At 44.8% G+C, this 20,463-nt stretch overlaps 2 protein-coding genes across 2 annotated transcripts in view; both read right to left on the reverse strand.

Annotated features, from left to right (window-relative positions):
* The window catches only part of dyrk1b (dual-specificity tyrosine-(Y)-phosphorylation regulated kinase 1B), a 65,565-nt gene extending 61,941 nt beyond the window's left edge, over positions 1 to 3,624 (reverse strand). The window contains exon 1 of the mRNA XM_079240464.1: positions 3,097 to 3,624. The gene's annotated coding sequence lies outside the window, so the exon portion shown is untranslated. The remainder of the gene's footprint in view (positions 1 to 3,096) is intronic.
* Positions 3,625 to 4,277: 653 nt separating this feature from the next.
* On the reverse strand, positions 4,278 to 14,490 carry fbl (fibrillarin). Its single transcript, XM_079240640.1, has 9 exons — positions 14,412 to 14,490; positions 13,572 to 13,673; positions 10,588 to 10,734; positions 10,414 to 10,508; positions 10,170 to 10,340; positions 9,199 to 9,331; positions 8,933 to 9,045; positions 8,710 to 8,855; positions 4,278 to 4,675 (listed from the first exon to the last, which is right to left on the reverse strand). The coding sequence occupies exons 1-9, from the start codon at positions 14,419 to 14,421 to the stop codon at positions 4,651 to 4,653; spliced, it is 942 nt and encodes a 313-aa protein (XP_079096766.1). The 5' UTR covers positions 14,422 to 14,490; the 3' UTR covers positions 4,278 to 4,650.
* Positions 14,491 to 20,463: the final 5,973 nt, after the last annotated feature.

Raw genomic sequence — 20,463 nt, forward strand, 5'->3', positions numbered from 1 at the left:
CCTCAGGATCTTCGTCCAAGTCATGACCTCCTCATCACCGTCTGCTGCTGCGCCTCCTCCTGTTGCTCCTCTTCCCCCAAAACACATCAATACTCGTACATCAGGGCTGCAACTAACCATTATTTCAATAGTCTGTAAATAATTTTTCCGATTCATCCCGATTATTTCTGTCCCGCCCACCATTTGTGCTTCCAGGTGACGCAGCTCTTTTTATTGGTTCCAATATGTTTTAGCCCACTCTCTCCATCTGCATCGTATGAATGTCCCCCCTGATTCCCGGTCAGTCCCAACATCATGTCCTTCAGGAAGTTAACAGAATCCTGAACCAGTTGAATATAAAGTTTAACATCTTCCTAATAATTTATTCTGAAACATCCAAACTTAGCTATAGTGTCGTATCCAAGCTGGACAGAACAAAAAAAAATAAAAAATATTTTAACATCTTAATTTTGGTAGAATTGCATTGAAATTATTATTTACATCTTGAAAAAGCCTGTTTTGTAGGTAAACAAGGACCAGAATCCTTTAAAACATTCCTGAGTCCAAACGGTGAATCGGATCACCACCAGAACTAACTCACTTCCTCCTTTTCACATTTCCAACAACTCCTGAACATTTCATGAAAATCTCTCCATAACTTTCTGAGTTATCTTGAACACAAACAGATAAACGGCAGTAAAAACAGAAGCTCTTTGGCAGCGGTAACAACAGCACATCGCTACTCGCTAATGCTAACTTTAGCTAATGCTGACTTTAGCTAATGCTGACTTTAGCTAATGCTGACTTTAGCTAATGCTAACTTTAGCTAATGCTAACTTTGCCATCTAGAACGCTGGAAACCATGACTCCCGGGTGCTTTCCTTCCAGATGCTCAACATGACTGTCGTGCTGCCGTGGTACGCCGACTCTGCGTGGCAGACGACACGTTTCACCTGTTTGACATTTTGTTTAGTGTGAAATAGCCCCAAACTGTGGAAACAGGTAGCACTGCCATCAGTTTCTTCTTTGTCGTTTAAACAAAGACGCTGCAGGACAACACTGCCCCCAGAACTTCCTGTGGTGCTTTGCGTCGTTTGCTCTGTGGTTAGAGTTCTTCTACTGTCTGAAAAGTCGTGGTTGGTAAACGGCGTTAAGTTGCCTGGAGCAGCGTTTTATTAAGAAAGCCGTTACGGCGTTCATAACGCGGCCGTTGCGGCGTTCATAACGCGGCCGTTGCGGCGTCCATAACGCGGCCGTTGCGGCGTTCATAACGCGGCCGTTGCGGCGTTCATAACGCGGCCGTTGCGGCGTTCATAACGCGGCCGTTGCGGCGTCCATAACGCGGCCGTTGCGGCGTCCATAACGCGGCCGTTGCGGCGTCCATAACGCGGCCGTTGCGGCGTTCATAACGCGGCCGTTGCGGCGTTCACACCTTTACATGTACATCCCCACACCTTTACATTTACACATCTACCTCCACAACTTTACATGTTCACCTCCACCTGCACACCTTTACCTGGACAGAACTTGGGCACCTTTATTCCAGCTGGTCTACGGAGGTTTTCCAGCGTTTCTATCCGTTCAGGAGGTTGACAATCCAGACACAACATGTAGTGTTTCTTCAGAGACTCTAGATCAGGGGTGTCAAATTCCAGTCCTGGACGGCTAGTATCCGGCAGGTTTTTGTTTCCCTCTAACAACACAGCCGATTTACATCAAATGGATCCAGCAGCTTCTTGTCAGCCTTTTTTTGAATTTCGGTCAGGTGGGTCAGAGCATGGAGACAAATCCTGCAGGATAGCGGCCCTCCAGGACTGGAGTTTGACACCTGTGCTCTAGATGGTAAATCCACCATTATTTATCACATCTTCATCACCATCACTACCATGTTGCTAAGAGACCTCTATTTTCACCTGGACATGATGATGAAGACACTTCCTGTCAGACTTTCCACCAATCAGAGAGCTTAAACTGACGGTAACGTCCAATCAGGAGCAGCCAAAGATCAACAAGTGATGAGAAAAGCAGGAAAATAATGATCCTCTATGGCTGGAATAAAGCCAAGAAGATGTTTGGGATGCAGCTGAGGTGGAGATGCTGCAGTTAGGAGAGCAGGTAGATAGTAGCAGGAAGACATGTGGAAACATTAAAACTGTGTGCATTTCAGACGTGAGAGAATGATGTGCAGATGAGAAAAGGCTTGGTCACTGCTGATCTATGTGTGTTATTTCTACAAACTTCTGGTTGCTCTTTATGCTGCTTTATCTGTTCATACACCGTGTCTCCATGCTGAGTAGAGGTTTATGCTGGATGGTTCATGGAAAGATGCAGACCATCTGATGAAAATGTCTCGGAGTTCTAAGGGTTACCCATTCATTTTCTAAACCTTTTATTCCAACTGAGAGTCGCTCTGTGTGTCGTCGCCCCCCCACCCCACCCACCCTTCCAAAACAGTAGCAGTGTGAAAGCGGGGAAACCGTCTTTAAACCTTTAATCAAATCATCTGGTATGGCAGGCAGAAGGCTGCAGTGGTTGATCCAGATGTGCACCAGCAGACTGCAGACAGCAGTCCTGTTCTCCAGGGCAGGGTTGGGGCTGCAGCAGCTAGCTGCTACTGTTAGCAGCAGCTGCAGGAGCAGCCCCCCCCCCCCCCCAAGCAAGGCGTCTCAGGATGTCCCCATCAGAGCCACCTCCACCCATCCATCCATTCATCCATCCACCTCTCCTCTGCTCCGCCGGCATCCCCAACAAGCTGCCTCGCTGCTGCGGCAAGCAGCTGGCAGCAGAACCGGTACCAGAACGTACCTGGATCTAAGCCGATCACCAGCCTGCTTGTGAGAAACATCGGGCGAACAGACCCGTGTCTTCCGCCCAGATGTTGACCTGACAGCTGGCGGCGATGTGGAAGAAAACCAGCTGCTGGATGATAAAATCATCTAAAACGGGTCCATCATGTTCGGTCCGGTTTACCCGGCCAGCACCACCTGCCGGTTCTGAGATGTTCGCCAGTTAGCCTGCTGCGGATCAGATGGCTAACTGTGCTAACTGGGCAGAAAGCTCCACCAGCCTCCAATAACATCGGACCCCGCACACCCGGGACACGCGGGGGGCTCTTACCTCAGGCGGGGTGTCGAACAGAGTTCCGCGGAGCAGCCATGTTCGGAACCCCGGTCTCCCTCCGTCCACACGAACCGAGCCCCCTGCGACGAGTCAGGCGTTCGGTTCCCACAGTAGATATCCAGATAACGGACCAGCCTCTGGCTTTACAATCCCGGTGTTCCCGGTGGAACTGCGTGTTTTACCGGCGGGTTCCCGACCGGCTGCCGGCGCCGCTCGGCCAGCCTAGAGCAGAGCAGCCCGCCGCTCGCAGCACCGACAGCTCCCTGCTCCAGCGCACGTCATTTACCTCTGCAGCTCCCTGCTCCAGCGCACTTCATTTACTTCTAGCCCACCCGTCCTCAGCTGGGGAGCCTATAAATAAAGCCAGCGACCCGATCAGAGATCCGTCTGATTAATTCACCAGGTAAGAAGCGAACATCAGCTGGCTAGCCAGGAGCTAGCATGCTAGCCGCCTAATGAAACCCCGGAGCTGGAATAAAACACTGGAACTGGAATAAAAACCCTTCCATTGGAGCTGGAAGACGGTCTGCACGCCGCCAGCTGCTCGGCGGCAACGGCCGGCCGAAGGAGCAAGGCGAGGACCGCGACGGATGAAGAAAATTTGGAGTATTTCACTCAGACACGGTTGCAGCTGGCGCTTTTCTGACCAGCCCCTCCGTGGCGGTGATATCTGTCCGAGAGGGGCTGCATGGAGGGCGCGCTCCCGACAGCAGCCGAGTGCGATCCCGCGCGCTCCCGACAGCAGCCGAGTGCGATCCCGCCAGCAGCCGAGGATGATCCCGCGCGCTCCACAAATTTCCCACAAAATGGCTGCCAGAACAAGTCCGGAGCTGACCACCACAAACTTTCCCCAGGAACGGTCCAAAAGCACCATCTGCTCCGGTTCTACCGCCACGAAACCGTCCTACTTCACTCTAACGGGATTAATGGCGCAGACGTCTGGGAGGGAAAGCGGCGCACTTCAGCGCCAGTTAGTTAACCCGAGTTAGTTAACCGGTTTTTTCCTCAGAAATTCTAAATTAACCCGTTAAACCCAGTACAAACCCACCAGAACTGGTTACATTTAGCCTAGTAACCGGACCGGAACCGGGAGGAACTGGTCCTTGTGAGCATGAAAAACGCACCAACCAGATTTTCTTTTTTTATTTTATTCAAAAAGGTTTTAAAGTTTAACTGGTTCAATAATTCTTCGTCAGTGGATCTGCTGGTACAGGTCAGTCACGCGCGCACAAAAACAAATTAACCTGCGTTTTTCAAACATTTAATCATAAACAACCTGGAGAAACAAACACTGAAATAAAATCATCATTATTCTAATTATAATAAACACATTCTGGATAAGTTGTGTGTAACTCAACACACACGTTAAACATCTGGATGAGTCTTTACATATGTGGTCACCACTTCTCAGTCTGATCTGTCATCCGGAACAACTGGTCTCGCCATCATCGCCATCCAGACCGTCCAGGGATAAATGGATATTAAAGTATAAAAAAGTGAAGATGAAGTGGTGATGTTGGCGAGGTCCACGCTGTCTGATCCCTCTTCACCTCACTTCTTCTGTTTTGGTGGTGGTCTGAGAACACAAGAGAAGAGACCATTATCAGTTATAAACCACTATAGTCCAAAGGTCTCATAAACACAGCGGACACAAGACGAGGCCTGAAACTGATACACGTCACTTTTCACACAAAGCCTGTAATTTATTAAAAAAATGAACTTAGGGAGGATGTGCAGTGCTTCACACAGATAGTGACCCATGGACATCTTGGTGACCATAGCAGGTAGCCACCGTGGTCATCATAGCACTGAGACGGCATTGGTGAAAGTTACTAATGACCTTCTTATGACCTCAGACCAAGGACTTGTGTCCGTACTTATCTTGCTTGATCTTAGTGCTGCATTTGATACAGTCGATCATAACATTCTGTTACAGAGACCAGAACAGGTGATTGGAATTACAGGTACAGCGTTAAGCTGGTTTAAATCATATTTATCTGATAGACTTCAGTTTGTTCATGTAAATGACAAGTCCTCCTCACAAACTAAAGTAAGTCATGGAGTTCCTCAAGGTTCTGTACTTGGACCAATACTCTTCACGCTATATATGCTCCCTCTAGGCAAAATTATTAGACAGCATGGAATAAACTTTCATTGTTATGCAGATGATACTCAAATATACTTATCCTTTAAACCAGATGAAACAAATCAGCCCAATAGGCTACAAAATTGTCTCATAGACATAAAGACTTGGATGTCTAGAAATTTTCTCCTCTTAAACTCAGATAAGACTGAAGTAATTCTCGTTGGATCTGAAAAACAGAGCTAAATTTTCCGGTTTTGTAATGAACCTGGATGGCATTACTTTAGCTTCCAGTGCTACAGTGAGAAACCTTGGAGTAATATTTGACCCTGACCTGTCCTTTGGCCCACATATTAAGCAGGTTACTAAAACAGCCTTCTTTCATTTACGTAATATAGCCAAAATTAGGGACATTCTGTCTCAGAGTGATGCAGAAAAACTGGTTCACGCTTTTGTTACTTCGAGACAAGATTACTGTAACTCTCTATTACTGGGCTGTCCTAAATATGCCCTGAAAAGCCTTCAGCTGATCCAGAATTCTGCAGCCAGAGTCCTGACCAGAACCAGCATGAGAGGTCATATTTCTCCAGTTTTAGCCTCTCTTCATTGGCTACCTGTTGAATCTAGAATAGAATTTAAAATCCTTCTCCTTACATATAAAGCCCTCCACAACCAGGCATCACTATATATCAAAGACCTCATAGTTCCTTATATACCAAGCAGAGTACTTCGTTCGCAGACTGCAGGCTTACTTGTGGTTCCTAGAGTCTCAAAGAGCCGAGCAGGAGGCAGAGCCTTTGGTTATCAGGCCCCTCTCTTATGGAATAAGCTCCCAGTTAGTGTTAGGGAAGCAGACACCCTCCCCACCTTTAAGACTAGGCTGAAGACTTATCTTTTTGATAAGTCCTATAGCTAGGGATGGTTAGCATCCCTTAGTTATGCTGCTATAGGTTTAGACTGCCGAGGGACATTTCCTGATACACTGAGCTTCTTTCTTTTTCTCTTTATCTCTCTCTTTTATCCCCCCAATAACAGTGTTGCATCATTAACATGTATGTCTCCTGTCTCAGCAGGTCTCCCTGGCCGGGAGTAGCAGTTCCTGTTGTCTGTTGTCTTTCTGTCCTCTTCCCCCCACACAGCAGAGGCAGATGGCTGCCTGTCCTGAGCCGGGTTCTGCTGGAGGTTTCCTTCCTGTTAAAAGGGAGTTTTTTCCTTCCCACTGTCGCCAGTGTGCTTGCTCAGGATGGGAGATTAAGTTGGACTCAACTCAATCTGTTGGTTTCCTTATATAGGCTGTTATGAATTGGCTTTCATTATGTTTTCCCCTCGGTCTGTAAAGCGTCTTGAAATGGCATTGCCGGGATTTATAAATAAAGTTGAATTGAAATTGAATCGGCCCATGGACACCCTGGTTCTTGGGAGTGGGGAAACTGGCAAAGCTGACGGTGGCGTGGGAACTGAGCCACATGGCATCATGATGATTCACAGATGTTTGTCTCCTTGTAAAACGTTAATCGTTGATCAGCATAAAAAACAGCAGCGTTATTTCTGCCGCTGCCAGGTCATACTACTAGCCCATCCTTCTTGAGCAAATCTCAGGTTCCTCCAGATTTGATGGTCTTCTGGCATGGACCTTTGTCTTAAGTTCACCCCACAAGTTTTCAATGGGATTCAAGTCAGGACTTTGTGCAGGCCAGTTAATGACGTTGACTTTGGTCTTCTGGAGGTGGTTCTTCACCAGGAGAGATGTGTGCTTTGGGTTGTTGTCATGTTGGAAGACAAAGCGACAACCCAGGCCCAATTTGACTGCTGACTGTTTTAGGTTTTCTTTCAAAGTCTTAACATATCCTTCTTTCTTCATGTTTCCTTCCACCTTGACGAGATTCCCAGTTCCAGATGCACTGAAGCATCCCCACAGCATAATATTCCCTCCACCGTGTTTCACAGTGGGGATGGTGTTCTTTGGATTGTACGCCTCTCCTTTTTTTTCTCCAAACATAAGCAGTATCTCTGTGGTCAAACAACTCTAGTTTTGTCTCATCAGACCAAAGAACATGCTTCCAGCATCATCTTTCTCCAGGTGGTCCTTAGCATACTTAATTCTGGCTTGAAGGTGTCTCTTCTGAAGAAGTTGAGTTTTTCTTGGTCTGTAACCTCTCAGTCCATTCCTGTGCAGAGCCCCAGTGATTGTCTTCTTTGAGAGTACAATTCCTGAATTGGCCAAGTCATTCACTAGTGTCTTGGCAGTTGTTCTGGGGTCCTGAGACACATGTCTCACTAGTTTTCTTTCCAGAGTCTTTGAAATCTTTCATTTCCTACCTCTGCCGGGCTGTACTGTGTGGCTCTCTTTGAATTTCTTGATGATGCTTCTCACTCCAGTTCATGATACTTGGAAACGCTGCGAGAACTTGGTATATCCTTCTCCTGCTTTGTAAGCATCAACAATTCTTTTTCTCTCAACTGATTTCTTTTGTTTTGGCACGATGCTCTCTAAAGTGACAGTTCAAACTCTTACTGAAGCTTTTATACGGTGTGGAAATTTAAAGAAAACCATCATTTTGATCTTGATTTTACAAGCTGTGAGCATATAAGAAAAGTTAAGGAGCATCTTTGCAAAACAGTAGTTTGTTCTATGGCTCAGTGGTAAGATCAGCTTTTAAGACGGTTAATAATACTGATCCTGGTCTTTTTTATGTTTTCTGAATTATTTCTCTTATTGTCTCAAAATAGAAACAATTTATGTTTTCTAAATACCTTGACCTGACATGTTGACGGTCCTTTGCCCTGTTAAAAAATAGCACTTGGGATAACTTAGAAAAACGCTCAAATTTTATGGGGGGCTAATAATTTTGTCTTCAAGTGTATGTGATGAGCACCGAGTCCTGGACCGCACAGAGTCCTGGACCGCACAGAGTCCTGGACCGCACCGAGTCCTGACCGCACCGAGTCCTGACCGCACAGAGTCCTGGACCGCACAGAGTCCTGGACCGCACAGAGTCCTGGACCGCACAGAGTCCTGGACCGCACAGAGTCCTGGACCGCACCGAGTCCTGACCGCACCGAGTCCTGACCGCACAGAGTCCTGACCGCACAGAGTCCTGGACCGCACAGAGTCCTGGACCGCACCGAGTCCTGACCGCACCGAGTCCTGACCGCACCGAGTCCTGGACCGCACCGAGTCCTGGACCGCACCGAGTCCTGGACCGCACAGAGTCCTGGACCGCACAGAGTCCTGGACCGCACCGAGTCCTGGACCGCACCGAGTCCTGGACCGCACAGAGTCCTGGACCGCACAGAGTCATTTCTTCCCACAGAGGAACTGAAGCACATTAAAAATGTTTTTTCCCCCCCGAGTTTCTGATCAGTTTAAAGAAACCGAATGATCGTATCGATGTCATTCAAGCACGCATGACCTTGGAGAAACATGAGTTGTGTCTCAGACCTTCTGGCTCCTAGGAGACCCTGTTGGGTTTCTGTAATCTCGCTTGCTGCAGGTGAGATGCCAGCCATCAGCCCAGCAGGTTTACCTGTAAATGCCAACCACCACGGCGTGGTCCCTCTCGTAGGGTTCCAGGGTCAGCTGCTCCTGCGGCTTCATGTTCTCAGCGCTCATCTTCTTCACCTCTGAAGCAAAGACGGCCTCAGGAGCTGCAGTGGAGTCAATACAGTTAGCCTGGAAGACAGAGACCACGATGATGATGGCACCAGTTGAAACTGGTTAAACTGGAGGTTCCAGTTCCACCAACAAACCTTTATTGATATGACAAAGTGTCCGCCGTTCTTCAGGAAGTTGTGAGCATTCAGAGCGACGATCCTGGTCTGGTCCGGCTGAGCTACATCTGCAAATATGACGTCCACCATTCCTGCAGAGGAAGACCAAGGGGACCATCACAAAACCAGACAGAACCAGTTTACCAACCGACTGCTCCAGCATACAAGGGTGAGGAAAGTTCTCATGATGTCACCACACACATCACACTGAACCAGAGGAGTTCTGTCGGATCACAACCACCTACCGACTAGCATCCTGTATTTGTGAGGGTGCCGTGCATCTTCGATGATGGGAATGATGTTGGTTCGTTTCTTGGCCACATTGAGAAGATCCCGACCGGATCGATGGGAAAACTCCACGGCGTAGACAAGCCCGTCCTGCAGAAGAAAATCACAAGAACCAGAACTGAACCGGGACGCTCCTGATCTTTGTTCTAACCCTTAAAGTTCAGTTGTAGCTGCTTTTGGTCTGCAAGTTTCTATAAACTAAAACCTTTCTAGTCCCAGTTAGCGTGATGTTTCCATGGAGACGTGATGTTTCCAGATTCTGAGGCTAAAATGATGTAAAATGAATGTATGAACAGATAAAGCAGCATAAAGAGCAACCAGAAGTTTGTAGAAATAACACACATAGATCAGCAGTGACCAAGACTTTTCTCATCTGCACATCATCTCACGTCTGAAACACACACACACACACACACACAGTTTCCATGTTTCCACACGTCTTCCTGCTACTATCTACCTGCTCTCCTCACTGCAGCACCTCCACCTCAGCTGCATCCCAAACGTCTTCTTGGCTTTATTCCAGCCATAGAGGATCATTATTTTCCTGCTTTTCTCATCACTTGTTGATCTTTGGCTGCTCCTGATTGGACGTTACCGTCAGTTTAAGCTCTCTGATTGGTGGAAAGTCTGACAGGAAGTGTCTTCATCATCATGTCCAGGTGAAAATAGAGGTCTCTTAGCAACATGGTAGTGATGGTGATGAAGATGTGATAAATAATGGTGGATTTACCATCTAGAGTCTCTGAATAAACACTACATGTGTCTGGATTGTAAACCTCCTGGATGGATAGAAACGCTGGAAAACCTCCGTAGACCAGCTGGAGGGTCACATGACCAGCTGGAGGGTCACATCACCATCTCCACGGCTGGTCCTGGTGGAGGTGGAAGACTTTGTGGAGATGCAATGGTTCCACTGGGAGGTACTTACTGGTCCGACGATATCCGAGACGTGGGACACTGTGGTTCCAGAGGCAGCTCCCAGGTACATGACCTTTGCTCCGGGCTTGATGTGGATCTGGTCGACGCCTCCCAAGATGGCCGCTGCCAGCTTGGAGCGGAAAGGATTCCAGGCTCTGTACTCGATCTTTGACTCTCCTTCCTGAACACAGCAGCAGATGTCAGAGGAGCACGAAGCTTCGTGTCCTCCAGACAGCAGGCGAGCTCGTCCTCACCTCCACACTGATCCTCTTCTCTCCATACACAGACTCTCCCACCACCATGTTTTTAGTCACCAGGGCGTCCTCCTTCCCTCTGCAGATGAACACGCCTAAAACACGCAAACACCAGCTGATCACGCCAGCAACATGACAAAACGCTGCTCCGCCTTCCTCATGGTTGTCACCAACCTTCATGTCTGTGTGGTTCAATCAGGACCTTCTTCCCTCCTCCAAAGCCCCCTCTGCCTCCTCTTCCTCCTCCTCTTCCTCTTGGGGTGCCTCTGCCGCCTCCTCGTCCCCGAAATCCTCCCCCGTCTGGAGACTTGAACCCTCCACCTGAAGGAGGAAGAGAGTTGTTATTAATAAATGTTCAGTCCATGACGGCTTCTGCTGTAAACCCCAACCCCCCCGTCTTCATACCACGCCCCCCCAGAGGTCCCTCTGATCCATCATAAATCCTACCAACAGAAACCAGTTGAATCTGGTGGAAGCCAGTGAAAAGTGGAAACACAAGGACTTTTCTTCCAAACGAAGCGTAGACGTGAAGAAGGAGCGGTTTTTAAGGAGGTAAAGTGTCCAGTTAAGCTGATGACAAATCGCCATGGAAACCATCCAGTCCCACCTGGTCTAAAGCGCGGCTCCAAGTCCGAATAGGACCGGGCTTCACGCTGAAGAGCAGAGACATCAGACGTTTTTCTCTTCGTTTTATTGGATTCTTAGTGAAGAAACCGTTGCTGAAAAAACCAACTCAGGAGTTTTAGCTAATTATAGACCAATATCTAATCTCCCCTTCTGGTCTAAAATTCTTTAGAAAACAGTTTCAACCCAACTATGTTCCTGTCTGAGCAGAAACAATCTGTTTGAAGAGTTTCAGTCAGGATTTAAAGCTCATCATAGCACAGAAACAGCACTGGTGAAAGTCTAATGATCTTCTCATGGCCTCAGATAAAGGACTTCTGTCTGGACTCATTCTTTTAGATCTCAGTTCTGCATTCGACACTATTGATCACAATATTCTGCTACAGAGGCTGGAACATGTTATTGGGATTAAAGGGACCGCATTAGACTGGTTCCAGTCATATTTATCTGATAGATTTCAGTTTGTAAATGTAAATGATGAGTCTTCCTCCCACACCAGGGTAAGTCATGGAGTTCCTCAGGGTTCTGTACTTGGACCAATACGTTTCACATTATACATGCTTCCCTTAGGAAATATCACCAGGCAGCATGGTATAAATGTTCATTGCTATGCAGATGACACTCAGATCTACCTCTCCAGGAAACCAGATGAAACCAATCAGTTTCTTAGATTACAAAGATGTCTTACAGACATCAAGACCTGGATGACTCTGAATTTTCTCCTTTTAAACTCAGACAAGACAGAGGTCGTTATCTTCGGGCTGAAAAACTTAGAACATTATCCAGTTATATAATTAATCTGGATGGCATTAATCTGGCATCCAGTACCACTGTGAGGAACCTTGGAGTCATTATTGACCAGGACTTGTCTTTTAGCTCACATGTAAAACAGGTTTCTAGAACCGCCTTCTTCCAGCTGCATAATATTGCAAAAATTTTCTGCATCTTGTCTCAGAAAGATGCAGAAAAATGAGTCCATGCCTTTGTTACTTCCAGACTGGATTACTGCAATTCGTTATTTATGGGTTGTCCCAAATATGCCCTGAAAAGTCTCCATCTGATCCAAAATGCTGCAGCGAGGGATTCTGATGAGGACTAGCAGGAGAGATCATATTTCACCAGTTTTAGCCTCTCTACACTGGCTCCCTGTTAAATCCAGGAGAAAGTTTAAAATTCTTCTCCTCACATATAAAGCTCTCCATGACCAAGCTCCATTGGACATAAAAGATCTTATAGTTCCATATATTCCAAATAGAGCACTTGGCTCTCAGACTGCAGGTTTACTGGTGGTTCCCAGAGTCTCACAGAGTCCTATGGGAGGAAGGGCCTTTAGCTATCAGGCTCCTCTCTTATGGAACCAGCTCCCACCGTGGGTTCGGGAGGCAGAATCCCTCCACACCTTTAAGATGGAGCTGAAAACCTTCCTTTTCCATGATTCTTATAGTTAGGATATGAGCATCTCCTGAGTTGGAGTCTGCATGTACGGGACCCAACTGTCCAGATTCTGCTCATTGCTCTTATAGTTATGGGTAGTCTAGCCAACCTTTACTTATGTAGCAATGTGGATGTTACCTGATGCACTGAGAAGTACCTCGCTTTATTTCTCTCATATATTAATGTATAAATATATGCCAATATTGCCGTCTCTAACTTATTTCTCCTTTTTTCCGCAGGTCTTCCTGAATAAGTGCAGTTGTACATGTTGATCTGTCTTTCCTGTCCTCTCCACCCCAACCAGTCGAGGCAGATGGCTGCCCTCCCTGAGCCGGGTTCTGACGGAGGGTTTCTTCCTGTTAAAGGGGAGTTTTTTCCTTCCCACTGTCGCCTCGTGCAGCTCAGGATGGAGGATTGGATCCAAGTCATGACTCGATGCAATCAGTTGGTTTCTGTTATAGGATATGTATGAACTGGATTGAAATGATGTGGATGTAAAGTGTCCTGGGACAACATTGTTGTGAAGTGGCGCTGTACAAATAAAGTTGAACTGAATTAGCAAGTAGCGATGTGCTGTTGTTACCGCTGCCAAAGAGCTTCTGTTTTTACCGCCGTTTATCTGTTTGTGTTCAAGATAACTCAGAAAGTTATGGAGAGATTTTCATGAAATGTTCAGGAGTTGTTGGAAATGTGAAAAGGAGGAAGTGAGTTAGTTCTGGTGGTGATCCGATTCACCGTTTGGACTCAGGAATGTTTTAAAGGATTCTGGTCCTTGTTTACCTACAAAACAGGCTTTTTCAAGATGTAAATAATAATTTCAATGCAATTCTACCAAAATTAAGATGTTAAAATATATATATATTTTTTTGTTCTGTCCAGCTTGGATACGACACTATAGCTAAGTTTGGATGTTTCAGAATAAATTAGTAGGAAGATGTTAAACTTTATATTCAACTGGTTCAGGATTCTGTTAACTTCCTGAAGGACATTATGTTGGGACTGACCGGGAATCAGGGGGGACATTCATACGATGCAGATGGAGAGAGTGGTGCTCCCTGTGATTGACAGAGCCTGGTCAGACAGGTGTGTGGAGATCTCACCTCTTCCTCCTCTGAATCCTCCTCGCCCTCGGTCACCAAACCCTCCTCTTCCTCCTCCTCTTCCTCCTCTGAATCCTCCTCTGTCCCCACGAGGACTGAAACCTGGAAGACAAAAACCTTTCAGCTGGAAACGGATTTCCATCGTCTTCCTCCCAAGATGAAGGACAATCTGGTCTACAGCAGGCCCCCAACCCCCTCACCGGCCCCCAGCCCCATCACCAGTAGAATCAGTGGAACCAGTATGATCCCGGCTGGTATTCCGAAAACAGTCCCAGCCAAACTAACACAAGTGCGACAGGCGGATCCTCTGAGACCTGAAACTGGTTTCCGTCTGTTTGGGTTCACACCGGAACTGAAACCAGAACATCTGGAGCTTCATCAGGTCTGGATCCCAGAAGAACTGGATGTAAACAGAAACCGGGTCAGACCCGGTCCACCTCTGGACCTGATGTTCAACAACACTGTCGCGTGGGATCCAGATCCGCTTCTTCTGAACCACCAAGTCCACCTACTGGATCCGGAACCGGGGAGAGCCCGGATTCAGACATAAAACCGGACTGTTTTGAACCTGACTCGGTAGAACCGGACAGAACCTGAGGGGTCCACATGATCTGGACCACGTGCTGAGCAGCACCAGGACTCATCAGATCCTCTCAGACCCACAGCTGGATCTTTACGTTTCGATCAGGACTTCCATCAGTCTGATCGATACCTTCATCACGTGCTGATCGGTAGCAGCTCGGCTCTAAGCGGTTCTGATCCAACCAGGTCCAGCTGGCCATCCGAACCGGACCGTTAGCATAAGCATGGCGCAGCCAGGTAAAGGTGATCTATCGGTACCTGGCTTCATGATGTCCTTTGAGAATACGCCGAACCGAGCCCAAAACTTCTACTCCTCTCCTGCTCCTTCCACTGCGATCTGAGCACGTGTGCAGCTGATGCGCATGCTCAAACCCGACCGTGGCGCACATTTCTTCTTCGTTTGGTCTAATTCTAGTTGAAAAAGGTGTGTTATCGCCACCTGCAGGTCCATCTGGCTGCTGATCGATCACTTGATTTATCCTGAACTGAAGTGTGAAAAACTGCTACTTTGTGTAAGATTGGAATAAATACATATTTGCTTTTTAAAATAAAACAAATTAAATTATCCATCCTTTCTATTCTATGGTAATTTAGCAGACACTTCCAAAGCGACTTACAGACACTCATATCTCGACAGGCACATCAACGGGCAACGTGAGAATTTAGTGTCTTGCCCAGAGGTGCTTCAGCACATAGTCAGGGGAAGCCTGGAATTGATCTTCCAACTCTTCAGTTGGAAGACGACTTCTCCTGCTGACCAAGAACCGTCCAGGAGAATATTAACGACACGTAACAATTTCATGCCGACATTTCACCATTTCATCATTTCATGCTAACATTTCACTTTTTCATACTGACATTTCACCATTTCATGATGACTTTTCACCATTTCATAATTTCATGCCGACGTTTCACAATTTCATGCTGATATTTTATCATTTAATGCTGACATTTCATCACTTCATGCTGACACGTCACCATTTCATGCTGACATTTCACCATTTCATGCCGACATTTCATCATTTAATGCCAACATTTCACCATTTCATGCTGACATTTCACCATTTCATGCTGACATTTCACTATTTCATGCCGACATTTCACCATTTCATGCTGACATTTCATCATTTCATGCCAACATTTCACCATTTCATGCCGATATTTCACCATTTTGTGCTGACATTTCATCATTTCATGCTGACATTTCACCATTTCATGCTGACATTTCATCATTTCATGCTGACATTTCATAATTTCATGCCAACATTTCACCATTTCATGCTGACACGTCACCATTTCATGCTGACATTTCACCATTTCATGCTGACATTTCATCATTTCATGCTGACATTTCATAATTTCATGCCAACATTTCACCATTTCATGCTGACATTTCATCATTTCATGCTGACATTTCACCATTTCATGCTGACATTTCATCATTTCATGCTGACATTTCATAATTTCATGCCAACATTTCACCATTTCATGCTGACATTTCACTATTTCATGCTGACATTTCACTATTTCATGCCGACATTTCACCATTTCATGCTGACATTTCATCATTTCATGCTGACATTTCATCATTTCATGCCAACATTTCACCATTTCATGCTGACATTTCACCATTTCATGCCGACATTTCACTATTTCATGCCGACATTTCACCATTTCATGCTGACATTTCATCATTTCATGCCAACATTTCACCATTTCATGCCGATATTTCACCATTTCGTGCTGACAGTTCATCATTTCATGTCAACATTTCACCATTTCTTGCTGACATTTCACCAAATCATGCCGTGTTTTCACCATGTCATGCTGACATTTCACCATTTCATGCTGACTTTTCACCATTTCATGCTGACTATTCACCACTTCATGCTGACATTTCACCATTTCATGCCGACATTTCACCATTTCATGCTGACATTTCACCATTTCATGCTGACTATTCACCACTTCATGCTGACATTTCACCATTTCATGCCGACATTTCACCATTTCATGCCGACATTTTAGCATTTCATGCTGACATTTCAGCATTTCATGCCAACATTTCACCATTTCATGCTGACATTTCAGCATTTCATGCCAACATTTCACCATTTCATGCCAACATTTCACCATTTCTTGCTGACATTTCACCAAATCATGCCGTGTTTTCACCATTTCATGCTGACACGTCACCATGTCATGCTGACATTTCACCATTTCATGCTGACATTTCACCATTTCATGCTGACTATTCACCACTTCATGCTGACATTTCACCATTTCATGCCGACATTTCACCATTTCATGCCGACATTTTAGCATTTCATGCTGACATTTCAGCATTTCATGCCAACATTTCACCATTTCATGCTGACATTTCAGCATTTCATGCCAACATTTCACCATTTCATGCCAACATTTCACCATTTCTTGCTGACATTTCACCAAATCATGCCGTGTTTTCACCATTTCATGCTGACACGTCACCATTTCATGCCGACATTTCATCATTTCATGCTGACACGTCACCATTTCATGCCGACATTTCACCATTTCATGCCGAAATTTCACCATATCATGCTGACATTTCACCATTTCATACCGACATTTCACCATTTCATGCTGACTATTCACCACTTCATGCTGACATTTCACCATTTCATGCCGACATTTCACCATTTCATGCCGACATTTTATCATTTCATGCTGACATTTCAGCATTTCATGCCAACATTTCACCATTTCATGCCGACATTTCAGCATTTCATGCCAACATTTCACCATTTCATGCTGATATTTCAGCATTTCATGCCAACATTTCACCATTTCATGCTGACATTTCATCATTTCTTGCTTATATTTCACCAATTCATGCCGTATTTTCACCATGTCGTGCTGACATTTAATCATTTCATGCTTACTTTTCACCACTTCATGCTGACATTTCACCATTTCATGCTGACATTTCACCATTTCACCATTTCATACCGACATTTCACACTTTCATGCTGACATTTCACCATTTCATGCCGACATTTCACCATTACATGCTGACACGTCACCATTTCATGCCGACATTTCACCATTTCATGCTGACACGTCACCATTTCATGCCGACATTTCACCATTTCATGCCGACATTTCACCATTTCATGCTGACATTTCACCATTTCATACCGACATTTCACCATTTCATGCCGATATTTCACCATTTTGTGCTGACATTTCATCATTTCATGCTGACATTTCACCATTTCATGCTGACATTTCATCATTTCATGCTGACATTTCATAATTTCATGCCAACATTTCACCATTTCATGCTGACACGTCACCATTTCATGCTGACATTTCACCATTTCATGCTGACATTTCATCATTTCATGCTGACATTTCATAATTTCATGCCAACATTTCACCATTTCATGCTGACACGTCACCATTTCATGCCGACATTTCATCATTTCATGCCAACATTTCACCATTTCATGCTGACATTTCATCATTTCATGCTGACATTTCATAATTTCATGCCAACATTTCACCATTTCATGCTGACATTTCACCATTTCATGCCGACATTTCACTATTTCATGCCGACATTTCACCATTTCATGCTGACATTTCATCATTTCATGCCAACATTTCACCATTTCATGCCGATATTTCACCATTTCGTGCTGACAGTTCATCATTTCATGTCAACATTTCACCATTTCTTGCTGACATTTCACCAAATCATGCCGTGTTTTCACCATGTCATGCTGACATTTCACCATTTCATGCTGACTTTTCACCATTTCATGCTGACTATTCACCACTTCATGCTGACATTTCACCATTTCATGCCGACATTTCACCATTTCATGCTGACATTTCACCATTTCATGCTGACTATTCACCACTTCATGCTGACATTTCACCATTTCATGCCGACATTTCACCATTTCATGCCGACATTTTAGCATTTCATGCTGACATTTCAGCATTTCATGCCAACATTTCACCATTTCATGCTGACATTTCAGCATTTCATGCCAACATTTCACCATTTCATGCCAACATTTCACCATTTCTTGCTGACATTTCACCAAATCATGCCGTGTTTTCACCATTTCATGCTGACACGTCACCATTTCATGCCGACATTTCATCATTTCATGCTGACACGTCACCATGTCATGCTGACATTTCACCATTTCATGCTGACATTTCACCATTTCAAGCTGACTATTCACCACTTCATGCTGACATTTCACCATTTCATGCCAACATTTCACCATTTCATGCCGACATTTTAGCATTTCATGCTGACATTTCAGCATTTCATGCCAACATTTCACCATTTCATGCTGACATTTCAGCATTTCATGCCAACATTTCACCATTTCATGCCAACATTTCACCATTTCTTGCTGACATTTCACCAAATCATGCCGTGTTTTCACCATTTCATGCTGACACGTCACCATTTCATGCCGACATTTCATCATTTCATGCTGACACGTCACCATTTCATGCCGACATTTCACCATTTCATGCCGAAATTTCACCATATCATGCTGACATTTCACCATTTCATACCGACATTTCACCATTTCATGCTGACTATTCACCACTTCATGCTGACATTTCACCATTTCATGCCGACATTTCACCATTTCATGCCGACATTTTATCATTTCATGCTGACATTTCAGCATTTCATGCCAACATTTCACCATTTCATGCCGACATTTCAGCATTTCATGCCAACATTTCACCATTTCATGCTGATATTTCAGCATTTCATGCCAACATTTCACCATTTCATGCTGACATTTCATCATTTCTTGCTTATATTTCACCAATTCATGCCGTATTTTCACCATGTCGTGCTGACATTTAATCATTTCATGCTTACTTTTCACCACTTCATGCTGACATTTCACCATTTCATGCTGACATTTCACCATTTCACCATTTCATACCGACATTTCACACTTTCATGCTGACATTTCACCATTTCATGCCGACATTTCACCATTACATGCTGACACGTCACCATTTCATGCCGACATTTCACCATTTCATGCTGACACGTCACCATTTCATGCCGACATTTCACCATTTCATGCCGACATTTCACCATTTCATGCTGACATTTCACCATTTCATACCGACATTTCACCATTTCATGCTGAGATTTCATCATTTCTTGCTTACATTTCACAAATTCATGCCGTATTTTCACCATGTCATGCTGACATTTCATCATTTCATGCTTACTTTTCACCACTTCATGCTGACATTTCACCATTTCATGCTGACGTTTCACCATTTCATGCCGACATTTCACCATTTCTTGCTTATATTTCATAATTTCTTGCTTACATTTCACCAATTCATGCTGACATTTCACCATTTCATGCTTACTTTTCACCACTTCATGCTGACATTTCACCATTTCATGCTGACATTTCACCATTTCACCATTTCATACCGACATTTCACCATTTCATGCTGACATTTCACCATTTCATGCTTACATTTCACCATTTCATGCTGACCCGTCACCATTTCATGCCGACATTTCACCATTTCATGCTGACTTTTCACCATTTCATAATTTCATGCCGACATTTCACAATTTCATGCTGATATTTCATCATTTAATGCTGACATTTCATCACTTCATGCTGACACGTCACCATTTCATGCCGACATTTCACCATTTCATGCCGACATTTCATCATTTAATGCTGACATTTCACCATTTCATGCCGACATTTCACCATTTCATGCTGACACGTCACCATTTCATGCTGACATTTCACCATTTCATGCCGACATTTCATCATTTAATGCCAACATTTCACCATTTCATGCTGACATTTCAGCATTTCATGCTGACATTTCACCATTTCATGCTGACACGTCACCATTTCATGCTGACATTTCACCATTTCATGCCGACATTTCATCATTTCATGCTGACATTTCACCATTTCATGCTTACATTTCATCATTTCATGCTGACATTTCATAATTTCATGCCAACATTTCACCATTTCATGCTGACACGTCACCATTTCATGCCGACATTTCACCATTTCATGCCGACATTTCACCATTTCATGCTGACATTTCACCATTTCATGCCGACATTTCACCATTTCATGCCGACACGTCACCATTTCATGCCGACATTTCACCATTTCATGCTGACATTTCACCATTTCATGCCGACATTTCACCATTTCATGCCGACATTTTATCATTTCATGCCAACATTTCACCATTTCATGCCGACATTTCACCATTTCAT

This window comes from Telmatherina bonti, assembly GCF_933228915.1.
Source record: "Telmatherina bonti genome assembly, chromosome: 5".
Lineage (NCBI taxonomy): Eukaryota > Metazoa > Chordata > Actinopteri > Atheriniformes > Telmatherinidae > Telmatherina > Telmatherina bonti.